The 12,602-nt window shown below is 45.3% G+C and overlaps 1 protein-coding gene across 1 annotated transcript; it reads right to left on the bottom strand.

Moving 5' to 3' along the window:
- Positions 1-6,018: 6,018 nt before the first annotated feature.
- Positions 6,019-7,345, bottom strand: LOC113961672 (transcription factor LBX2-like). The gene is made up of 3 exons (XM_027672118.1): positions 7,108-7,345; positions 6,714-6,934; positions 6,019-6,574 (listed from the first exon to the last, which is right to left on the bottom strand). Exons 1-3 carry the CDS (start codon positions 7,343-7,345, stop codon positions 6,263-6,265), a joined length of 771 nt encoding a protein of 256 aa, XP_027527919.1. The 3' UTR covers positions 6,019-6,262.
- Between the last annotated feature and the right edge of the window lie 5,257 nt (positions 7,346-12,602).

The raw sequence follows: 12,602 nt of genomic DNA, 5'->3' as shown, positions 1-12,602 counted from the left end.
CCCAGAGAGACCAACGTTGGCATTCATATATTATATATTAGGCATCTTATAGAAGGAAACTATTTTTAACCCTGCAGACCTGTTGCCATTTCCTCTTCTCTCTTGGCTGAAAATGCAGGAAAGCAGCTGACCTGTCCCACCTTTTGCTGGAAGTCAATGAAAACTGTTTTTTTGTTTTTATTAAACTCCATTCCAATTTGCTTATTTAGCAAGACATTTATACCCAACTCTAGAATCTCCCCCACTCCAGATGAAAGCAGCTGCATCTGTGGACCACAAAACCCTGGAACAGATGGGAGAAGTATGGAAGGTGTTATGTGGCTATTGTAACTCCCATCAGAAAGAGGTGGCAGCTTGAGAAACTTGAAAACTTTAATGACCCTGGACCCTGGGTGGATAGAGGCCCTGCAGCTGCAGTTAAATCTTCCCCTTTGCAGAAATATGGTGCTCACAGGAGACACAAATTTACCTCAATTATTTTGTATTACTTGAAGTTTTTACAGCATTCAATTGGTGTGATATATAATCATGAACAAAAATAAATCTAAGTTTTATGGGAAATGATGTCTTTTCACATGGAATTCTGTATACTTAGAACTTTGGAATACTGTAATATATTGCAAAATATACATATTTTTCTTACTTGTTTTATATCTAGGACATAGTGCACACATTTCACCAAATCACATTTCAAAATATTTATTGTTCTGCATTTGTACATAAGCCTTACAACCATAAGAAACACATTTGCTGCTTCAAGAAATTGACTGATAACTTCTGCACTGTTGTAACTCAGTATGATACCCTGAAATTTAGGTACAATGACTAATGCTACTTTGTGATAATTACAACTAAGGTCATCAGGACAGAGTGCTCTTTTCATGTGAGCTCTACAGGTCTTGTAAGGACAAATGGTAGATTTATCTCGCTGGTAGGCATGGGAATATTTCATCTGGGGCTTTGTGCACACACGGAATATAAACCCATGAGAACAGGCAGGGCTGCAGCAGCTCTACAGCAGGTATTACGGTAGGGAAGGTCTAGCCAGTTGTCCAGGCTGCAGTGTCTCCTGCACCAGGTACTAGAAGTTCACCCTTTGCTAGAGGCTGAAGTACTTGTATTGCCCAGGAATGCCTCTGGTGTGCCCAGGCCTTCAACAAACCATCACAGTGATATTGCATGAAAACTTAAGAAAAAAGTGGCCACATTTTGGCAAACAGAAGAATAGTCCTTCTCAAGAAAAATAATTGCTAACATAATTGGGTGAATATTCATGTTTCAAACTTTCCTTCTATCATATATAGAAGCATATATGATAGAAGCATCTATACATAGCATTTATAATAGACTAGGAGCTGATGTACTAGGCCACCAGAGCTGGGACCTTCTGGGCTGCAAAATTACCGGCTCCATCGCAGGCAAATCTCATGTATCTTTCTGAAAAGCCTAGATTTTCCCATATCTTCCTGACAAAACTGGAGAAGTGGGGATGATAGACGATGCAGTAAAAACTACTGCAATGGCTCACGCCCTACCCAGGGGAGAAAAAGCTCCCAAGCAAACAAAGTCAATCCTCCCCCCAAAATACGTTTAGCTGCGCGAATGGGCAGGAGGAGAGAGCTTGGGGAAGTGTGGCAGCCCTTCAGAAGTAAGTAAGGTTAATTACTGTAGAGAGCGAGATTTTAACATGGCTAAAAATGCAGACAAGATATTTTGCCCTGCTCCAGACGGGACCATAGGAAACCTGTGCCCATAGCCAGGCGCAGGGCCCAGGCTGGGCTCCCGATCGGTGGGATAGCTGATGGCTGTTTGTACCCTCCGCTGTTCTCCTTTGGAAATGCTAACTCGGTTATTCAGCTTCTCCTTTGATGTCCTGATAGGTGCTATTAGATAGTCAATTAGGCATCAACGAGATCGATTGTTTCGGAATAGATGCCTTTCTGTTTGAAGTACCTGTGAACACTAACAGTGCCATCACCCCGCCGCTCCTTTGCCCACGGGAACAATGCGGGCTAACACACAATAAATGACAAATGCTACTGACTCACCCGGCAGCCTGGCTCACACGCTGCAAGCCCAGATACTCCTATTCAGCGACTGTGGGAGCAAACACTCACTTTGCACTTAAAAAAAAAAAAATTATCAGGGAAATATTTCTGTGTTCTTTGCAGAACAAGTGGACAAAGAGCCCAGATAAGTTAAGTACAAGTTAGTTCGAAACAAACTAGTACTTGAATTTCTATGCACGCCATTGCTACCTTGCCTGAGGACTTGTGACACCTCCACAGTTGTTCAGAATTGCACAGGCAGAATAACTAAGAGTTGAAATAAGAACTAAAGCACTTAACCTGCCTGAATACCAAAGAGACGGTAGGATTAGCTCCCTACTAAGTACTATTGGAGGGTAACACCAGGTCGAAGCCTAGGAGTTTAAGAGACAGCTATAAAGGAAAAGTAGTAAAGTCTACACAAGGAATACGTCGAGACGAAGAGGTCTCTCCTCTTTATTTCTCCCTCCGCTTCGGTGGGATTTATCAAGTTAATTGTCATCTAATTGCGTATCAAAGAAAAAGATAATGGGCAGCAATTAGATGTAATGGCCTGACAGTGTGAGATCTCTCTCGATTAGCACACAACACCGAATAACTTCACCTGGTTTTTGAAGAGGTCCCTGGAGCGGCTCCACCGTGTCTGGGAGCTGCGGGGGGGTGATATACCCCGATCCTATTCCCAGTCCCCTGATGGCTGCTCTAGCCAAATTGGGACGGGCGGTACCGTGCGCGGCTGCCAGTGGCTCCCCCACCCCGCGGTGCTAATTCAATCAGGTTGCTCCCCCTCCGCTCACGCACTGCAGGGGACAAAGTCTTTGAAGTTAGCGTTCTGGCAATTTTCCCCCTCCCATCCTCTTTTCCTCCCGGGGGAGCCCAGTTTCCAGGTTATACAGCCTCTTCCTCGAGAACAGGCGGGCCGGGAATTCCGGCAGTTTCATCCCCAGAAGCATTAAGCTGCTCCTTAAACTGCTCCTCCCCAGCTAATCGACTCGGCCTTTTTGGTTTTTGTTGTTGTGAGTTCCCCCCCGTCCCCATTTGTAGCTGGCTTGCCCACACTGCTTGGGCCTGCCAGAGAGCATTCCGGTGCTGGGGTTTATTGTGGTGCGACACAAACTGGGGGGCTGCTCCCCACCGTGCTGGAGGTTGCTGCGGGGGCGTTCGGCGGGTGCGGTGCGGGAGCAGGAGCCGGACTGTTCCGATCTCTTGCGAGAGGCTGCGAGAGTGCAGAGGACTTGCGCTGACACCAGTGTCCCGTTATTGCAGCCAGGAATAAACCACAGTGGATGAGAAATTCAAACAAGCAGGAATAAAGCATGAAGTTTGAGTTTCTTTCTCCTATATAAAAGGAAAATCTTGCATTCATGTTTTAGTGCGAGAATTGGACCACTTTAGCAAAAATTAAATAATTTCACATATAGTTTTCTAGACCACTGGAATGTTACCTTCTAGAGAAAGCTGACTTTTGCAGGTGGAAGAGGAGTTATCATGTGGATATTCGGAGGAATCCGCTACTACTAGGCACTCGCCCAAGTGAGCATCATCTCTTGGATTCATTTGAGCAATTGCCGGGAAACGTAGCAACATTTGCAAGCTAGCGCTGCCAAAACACTGGCAAGGCATTTCATGTGCTTGCTAAGTATACCTGTGGCCAAGGAGTCATTATGTTAAGTGACCATTAGCACTCTTTCAGACACCGGCTTCTGGCTCTCCAGCCGTTCTGCAGCTCGTACGCCCAGAGATAGGGCGCCCCGTCAGTGCCACTAACCAGCCCTCGCCCCTGGCACGAAACCCGCCAGCCTCAGCCAGGACACGGGGAGCCGCATACACCCACCCCGCACGCACAACCACCACCTCCGAGACTGCCCCGTGGCCGGTGCCGCTTGGCCTCACAGCCTCGCCTGTCCGGCGTGGACCCCACTATCCCCGTGGAGTTAAATCATGGCAAGGATCGCAGCACTACGTGTGGCTCCGAGCAGCTCTCGTTGTCTCTTGTCTTGCTCTAAACTTTCGCACAGAGTGGAAACTGTTCCCCCGCTCGCTCTCAAGCTCGGCTCGACCGGGGCCGGCTCCGCACCGCTGCCCCCTCGGACGGGCCAAACCGGCCCGGGACTGCAGCGGCGCTGGGGGGGCAGATCCGGGGGATGAGGGCCCAGACAGAGCTGCCCCAGAAGACGTCTTACCGGGAACACTTGGGGACTTGATAAAGTGTTCTCCTGCCTCTCCGTCACTACCCTTAGGTTGAGAAGACGGCGACACCCTCCTCCCCCGCACGAACCCTGTCCCCACGGAAACAGTTCCCCTCCGCAGGTGGGAGCACTTTGTTCTCCCCCTCTCCTCCTGAGCCCTTTCATCTGTCTCTCACTTTTCCCAGGCCCAGCTGCGGTGCTGTCCGTTCCCACTTCCCTTTCACCCTCTCCCCATTTGGTCCGGGGCTGGGGTGCTCCCGCAACGCTGCGGGTAGTCTCGGTCCCCGTCGGTCCCTTCAGAGCTCCCTCCCCTCGCCCCCCCCAGACCGCCCCTCTCGCCTCTAAGAGCACGAGGGGCTATTACTGTTCCTTTTGTACGGGGTGAGCAGAGCATTTGGAGTAGAGGCGGGGTTCTCCACTGTGGCCATACAAGATTATAAAGGGAACACCTAACCCTTCAATTATTCTCTTGAAAACGGAATAGCCACATCTATAGTCTCACGCTTAACACTTTTTTTAAAGTAAATTATATATTTATTGGCCTTGACTATTTTGGTATTTTAAACGTCATTGCTTTAGAGCAAGAGGAAAATATTCACCATTTCAGAGCTTTCTGGAGACATTTCAGTTTCCTAATGACATTTGAAGGAGTCCCAGAGATCTCTTCGAATAAATAAGCGTTTAGTAATACCTGACTTCGAGAAATAAGCCTCCATTGAATGGGAATTTTAATCAATTGTAAACAAATAGTAGTATCTCAAAAGGCTAGAAAAATACAAAACTGATTAGGAAATAATTAAGGAGACTTCCAAATGCGTCTGCAAAACCCACTGCCCGCAGCGGCACATAATGTTGCTTTTTACTAGACAAATGTACTCAAGTGGCAGATTGGCTCCCGTACACAAAAGAAAAGAGGTGTTTTCAAGGATACTGACAGAGAACCTTCAGAGAATTCATTACAGAAACCCAGATTACAAATGTGCCGGAAATCTTTCAATAACCCTCGAGATCACCTCTAAAGTGGAAATATTTATTGCTCTTTTCATGGTACTTGACAATTGACTTTGAAAGATTTATGTTAACTTACATGAGTCAAGGATCACTTACTTCTCAGAGCCCTTTCTCTGGCCTGAAATCAGGCCATTTTGACCATAAGTTTACTAGAACATTATTCAAATTTTGAAAGTGCATAGCACAGTGGGAAGGAATTTTACTGCCACTTACGGAAAAACAGCATTGGAATGTTAAATTTCTTTTGATCATCACCCTCATTCCCCATTACCTGTATGTGAGATGATGAGATACTATTTTGTAGATAAGACATTTCAAGATCCTTTCCATGGTCTCTTTAGGCAAGATGTTCTTACTAATCTACTGAGGCTGCACGTGAAAGCATGAAGATATATTATCATACTTGTTTAGAATGCAACTTTTTACATCTTAACATACTACAAATATGTTTTTTAAGGGTCTCCAACAAAAACATCTGTTCCACTACTATAGCAAACCCAATATTAAGTAACAGGTGTATCCACATATTTGGTTAAAGGCACAGTCCCATGACAGAAAATTCCATCTAGGAAGTAGCTGAAGGGGTTGGATACCTGTTTTAGAAGGCAGGGGGAAATTCACACTTTTTTGCACTCATGCTCAGTAAATTGCAGAGGGGCAGAACAAATCTAGATAATAAGGAGTCTATGCTTCCTTTAATGAAGAGGAGCTTTCTTTTGGGGCAGAATGAATAGCTCTACATTCCTTGTGGAAGGAATTCACATGAAAGCTGGAAAATAAAATAGGTTTATTAAAGGATTCCATTTATATTAGTTTTTGTCCCACTCTGTTTCTGTTTTATAGTTGCCTATAAATGCAGAGGCCTGAAGTCCATAGTCCAGGTTGTCCAGCATGTCTTTGTAAAATGTTTTGTTCAGTGCTGCATCATAACTCCGCCAGGCAGTTACAGACAAGGGCAGCCCAAATATCTATCAGTAGTGCAAATCCTCTTTAGTCATAGTCCATATCAGAGGGTCAGACACCCAGCAAGAAAGCTCTGGGATCCCTGTACCCCACAAAGCAGGGTGCCGCCCAAAAGCCAACTGGTTGTGATCTGCAGGCGCTGCTGAGGTCCAGGGCGGGTGCCGGCAGAGCCGCCAAGGTGAAGCCCTCAGAGGCGGCCCCTTGCCGGGGCAGAGGTGGTGGTCGGGCCACGTATGCGAGAGGCAAGGGCACCACACCGCCCTGAGGTCCGTAAGGGAGAGGGGGGCTGCAGAAGGGCTCCGTCCTCAACTCCTGCAGCTGCCGCTTGAGCTTCATCCGGCGGTTCTGAAACCAAGTCTTGATCTGGGGGAAAAGCAAGGGGGGGGGGGAAAAAAGGTGAGGTTACAACGGCACGCAGCTTGTTCTTTATCTTGTTATTTATCAGAACTATGCTGTCCTTATTCAATAAGCCCATGGCGCAGCCATTGCCCCCCGCGCTCACCTGCACCTCGGAGAGGCGCATCCTGCCCGCCAGCTGCCGGCGCTCGGCGGCTCCCAGGTACTGCTGCCGCTGGAAGGAGCTCTCCAGGGTGCTGATCTGCTCGGCGCTGAACGCCGTGCGCAGCCGCCGCCCGCCGCGGCCACCGGGCTCTTCGGGGCCCGAGCACTCGGGACCCTCCTCAGGCACGGGCTGCCCCGCTCCCGACGGCCGCCCGTCTGCTCCTGAGGACACGAGAGAAGGAGGAAAGGGTCAGCCGCGCCCGGCAACCGCCCGCCTCCTCCGCCACAGCGCAGTGGTGCCTTCCCGGGGCCCCGGGGGGGCCCAGGCCCGCCCGCCCTCCTCCCCCGGCACGGGAGCTCCAGAACGCCCCGACGGTCGCGGACACCGCGGTTACCTGCAGCGAGAGTGGCCGCCATGTGCTCCCTGCTCCTGCCGCTTCTCCCGGCCCGCGGCCCGGCGGACTGCTCCCGGCTCCGCTCGCTCGAGCCGGGGCTGGAGCCAGAGCCAGGACTGGAGCCAGAGCCGGGCCGGTGGCCCGCGGAAGATGCTCGGTGCGGAGAGCCTTCGGTGGGGCTCTTGAGAGCCTGGCTGCTCTGGGACAACCACTCCACGGAGAAAGGGGCCTTGGTCATCCTGCCTTGTTTCAGAGATGCCGGGAAGGAGGGTGTAGGAGAGCGCGCCCCTACTTTATACCTCAACTCCCGGAGGAAAACGTTGTTTGTGTAAATACACATCAAAGGGCCAGATAAGTATCATCTAATTGCGATCAGTCCTCTCCCCCAACAAAAGATATCGTTCACACATTGCCTCAGCTCGCGGAGGCTCGGCTCCGCCGTGTCTGCCCCTGAGGAGCTCACTCCGCCATCAGTGATTTACAGCTCTTGTTACATCCTATCCCCATGCAAATGGCATTTATGGAGCTGAGCGGCCTCAAACGGCGCTGGGGAATGTACCCCCGGGGGAGCGCAAGGGGACCAGCATCCCCGGCCGCTGCCGGAGAGTGGACGCTGCTGCTGCTTCCGCTCTACCTTCCCCCGGGGTTCGCTTTTTCGTTCCTTTTCAAGCACCAGATCCACAGTTTAAAGGGTTCTTCTTAAGCCTGCTCCTCTCCGGGCCGAACACTGGGTTCCCGAGACAGCCTGAGGCAGGCAATTGGAGAAACTCGCTGCGTTCTCCGGGACTGCAGCATCAGGTTATAAGAACAGGCACAGGCTGAGAGGATTGGAGAAGAAGGTTGTGAAACAGAAAAAGATAAATGTCAAGGTCATTGGGTTCTATGAATAGACAAGCTTCCGGTGGATTATATAAAAGTATGGTTTCTGGACTAAAGATCAGAAAATGACATTTACTGCCTTAGTATTAACATTCTGCTGAGGTTACAGAATCCGTATCTTTCCTCCAAGATTTCTTTCAGCTATGCAGGTCACACAGGTATCTCCACTCTATTACTCTTCCTGTCTTTTCTCTTATTACCTACACGTGTCTTTCAGAAATGTTCCCGTTCATCTCTGTTTTTTGTGTGCAAGAGAAACACTTGGCTGCTGCGGTAATGCCTCTATAGTATATTGACAAAAGGTTCCTGGTCCATTTGGGGCAGTTTTTTACCGCAGGGTTACCTCGAATTCTCTCCCCTTTTCACCCTCCCTTCCCGTGCAAGAATAGAATGGAACTTCCACACGATTGATAATTCCTATCATGCCCCTGCTTGGTATCACTCTGCCTCCAGAAATCATGACTGATTTGTCTGTCCTTGTTTTTGCCTTTTGTTTTACACTCACCTCTACCACCTGCACACAAACCCAGTGCTCTATTGTCCATTAACCCTGGGACTGGCCCTGTTATTCTGCCACTCCTGCTGCATTTCTCATCGGTAACAGTTACTGTAACCATGCTTCTAGATATTTCTTAGGCTGACAGACAGAGGTTTGGAGACTGAAACCATCATACCTGATATATGTCTAAATCTTCCAATTTATTCAGTTTTAATCTTATAAGATATATATTTTTCTTTATACTAATCCAGTAAAAAGTTTTATTCAAACCCTCTTTGTCTATCTTTTCCTAAAACAAACATTTCAACCTCTTGTCCACTCCAGATGTAGTAGCTACATCCATTTATCATGAAATCCTACAGGTTTTTGTTTACTAGAAAATTGTTTCATCGGATCATATTCAAGTTTAACTTGTGAACCCGTTTTAAGCTCTGTCTTTCCTTGATTGTTCATCCTCATGGCATACTCTGAGTCCTGCTCTGCTCTACCAGTGATGACACTGTTCAAGAGTTTGTCTCTAACCAAACAAAAACATAAACACGATTGTCACCTTTATTTAAAGGTGTCTATATAACTGATTTAGAACCACAACCATTCATGACCAGAGCCCTCCTGGAGCCCTTTATTTCTGGCCTGTGTAGGAAGGGATCGACACTGCACCATGCACTGCAGCAGCAGCCTGAGCCCACCAAACAAGCTTCCTGGAGGAAACTGAGGCAACTGGTATAAACATGTCTAAGTAAACATTCAAGCATTAATACCTCCCATACATGTTATCTACTTAAAGAAGTCCACAAATATCTCTAGCATGGACAAAGCCCTGCAGGATATATATATATATATATATTTGTGGGGTTTTTTACCATATGAAGGTGTTTGATATCTAATTACTTGAAATCTCATCCATATATCCTTCCCAAGCATTTTTTGATTAACAATGAAAAGTTTAGAATGTTTACTTGACCAAATTGTTCAAGATTGCTTTTAAATTTCCTCCATTTTATAATACCACCCCCCACACCCATCTTCACCCTCCCCACCTCAAATATTCCAAGCACGGGTTATTTCTTAACTATTATTTTCGTTACGTAAATGTGAAGATTACCTCCACCACAAACCTGAGCAAATGTTTTAAAATACCAGAACTTCTGAGCATTAGACAATTCTGTCGGCAATATATTTCACTGAGCAGACCAAGCAGGCATGTGATGGAGAGGAGACATACAGGAATCTGCTCTGTTCACTGAATTACTAAATGACAAGTCCCTTGAGTCAGCTGTACTTAACATGTGGCCTGGCAGCAACCTCTCCAGTCAGTATTGGGAATACCAGTGCCACTGCCTGCTTGCAGAATCCTGGCAAGCCTTCCCAGCAGTCAGGCAAAATGCCATTATCAAGGACTAAACTCTCATGAATGTCAGAAAAAGGAAGTATAACTTTTCTGCAAGCTTCCTTCTGAATATAAATTTTTCTGATTACTTTAACAGCATTCTGCATCACAGATAGGGCAAAATCCCATCCTAAAGATCAATATGTCCCATGTGCCTAGAATTATTTCCATTCCTAGTACCAACAAAATATTATACATAACTATAAATAATATACTTATATGCTACTTACATTCTTATGTATGTTATATACTTATATATCTCTATACAAATATTTTTTTAAAGTATGAAAGAATCTATGTCTATGATGTCAACAAAGAAGGACACTTGGAAAGCTGTTGTATGGAGCTCTAAAAAAGGAAAATCTTGAGTTTTAGCATCCACTGATACATCTGCCTTTACAGATTTTAAAACATTTTTATCATCTGAGCTGCAAATTACATCTTTATACACTGCTGGTTTATTAATTGCATTGTATTGAAGCAAATGGCACTGCAGAAAGATGGTGTCATATGTTGAGCTCCCAGAGCCACAAACTGATCACATTGTGACAAAGTTAAACCAAATCTCATTTCCATTACACATAAAATGTACAAATATCTTGGATGGATGGCAGATGACTTCTGAATGAAATGACTGCTACAACATTTAACAGATGCTAGTTTAATTTTATCTGAAATTCTTAAGCTGCCTTCTTTCTGTTTCTATTATTCATTAGATGCTTGTTTGAAAGCCTTCTGGGAAACTGTGATTCAGAAATACCATGTTTAAAATCAAGTGATATTACCAATGGGATGAAAACCTGCTCACACTAATGAAATTTGTCAGAGTAGAGACAGGAACAGATAGTGGCTTTTACTCTGCAACTATAGGGAGGCAGAGACAAAGAGCTCAGACATACCAACCTGATTGCCACTAGCAGGAGTCTGAAGATCCATTTACTGTAGTAGATAATGGCAATACTTTATGCAGATGTTTGCAGAATACACAGATGCCCTCTTTGTGGAGTCAGCACCTTCCCGTTCAGCTTTGAAGAAATGTATACACACAACGCTTGTTTCATGCTGAGGAGGTTCTGCAGAACTACCTAGTCCTGTTTGGATGCCTACTAGGTAGTTGATAATAGAAATATTTTGGGATAACAGCTTGGCCTTTGAGAATTCATTGCTCTTCCACATCTTCCAGTCGAAAGCTCAGCTCTGCCTTAGTAAGCCAGTTCAGAGCCCTGCAGAGGGGCAAGATTGTGCTGAGATATTCCCTCCCTATTGAAGCTATCAGGGAACTGAAGAGAGAGTAGTCAAGGGTTGCCAAGTACCTCAGGTTCCCCTCAGATACTGGAGAAAACTGCTACCACTTGGCTTTGCTGCAGTGGGGGTACACAAGATCAAAGGAAGGGACTGTGATTTTGTACCAGCAGATGACCCTTTACTGTAACAGTGGAGGGTCCTGGGAGACCAGAGTAGAGTGAATCTGTGGTCCTTGGGAGTAGCTAGATGGTGAAGCAACTCGAAGATTAAAAAAAAAGGCAGTTTATACCACACAGAAAGATGTGTGTTCACCTGTGGACATACAGATTCCCTGGGAAGGCCTGCCGGGGGAAGCAAGGGCTGCTGGCATCTACTGTACAATAGGGTCTTTGCCTTGATGTGTTTATCCAACCATTCCATTGCTGAGTAATCACTAAAAGCATTAAAAACAATGGTTAGGGGCCATTTGTATTATCAATTATTATAATCTTTCCTCTTTGACAAGAATAAGAACTACTTTTCCATGAGGAATTTAAAGACCATATGCGCAGAAATACCACGAGGGCCTGAAATAAACATAGTGACAATGCATAGATGAATATTAAATGTTTCATCATGTTCAGAATTGATCTAAATCAACACAGCACTCAAAATGCCAAGAGCTCCCATGGCTCCTTAACACAAGGCTGCCACCAGCAGCCAAGCAGAATCAGTGAAATGTTTTAAAAATATATACATTCTGTAGAGATGCTGCAAATATTAATAAAACACTTTAATGTGTGATGCTTTTAATGGTTCCTTACCCATATTTAAACTTATTAAAAAATTAAAATTCAATATGAATCAGGTCTACATTTAAAACATGTATGGCTGTTGGTACAGAAGCAAGCTTCAGCACCAGATTTATTTATTTATTTATTATTCATTTATTATTAGACAAACTATTATAGTTTCAGGACTGTAAATCCTTCTTCAGCACTCACTGCTATCATATCGCTATTGAGAGAGATCTCTATGGACACTGCTCAAACAAAACTGCTCAGAACTCTGTAGTTGGTTTAATTCTGTCTAGACTAGTTTAAAAACTATTATTTGAAAGGAAGCAGCATGAAAAGAGGCTTTAGAAATTGTTTTATTTTCCAAAGTAGATAGGTATTAATTGTTAGATGCATAAATATGCTTTAGGATCTGCGTTGTTTTAAAAATATGAATTATCTAGAGATATGAGATGCATTTACAAGTTTATGCATATTTATGTGCATATGCAAATTCACATAAATCCCACTGGTTTCAGTAACTGTTCAGAACATTCAAACTAACAATCTGATTAAGATTACAAAATGTCACACTTAGACACCTTGAAATCTTTTCAAAACTCAACAGGCTAATTTCACATTTTACATCAAGGCCTTTTTCTTTGTCAGTCTGCTGAGGGATATTTTTTTTCATGATGGTTACTTCTGAAGTTACATTTAACAACAT

The sequence above is a fragment of the Neopelma chrysocephalum genome, unplaced genomic scaffold (assembly GCF_003984885.1).
Source record: "Neopelma chrysocephalum unplaced genomic scaffold, ASM398488v2 Primary Assembly neopelma1_97390, whole genome shotgun sequence".
In the NCBI taxonomy this organism is placed as follows: domain Eukaryota; kingdom Metazoa; phylum Chordata; class Aves; order Passeriformes; family Pipridae; genus Neopelma; species Neopelma chrysocephalum.
The sequence above is the reverse complement of the archived record's forward strand: the minus strand, read 5'-3'. Positions and strand labels throughout refer to the sequence as shown.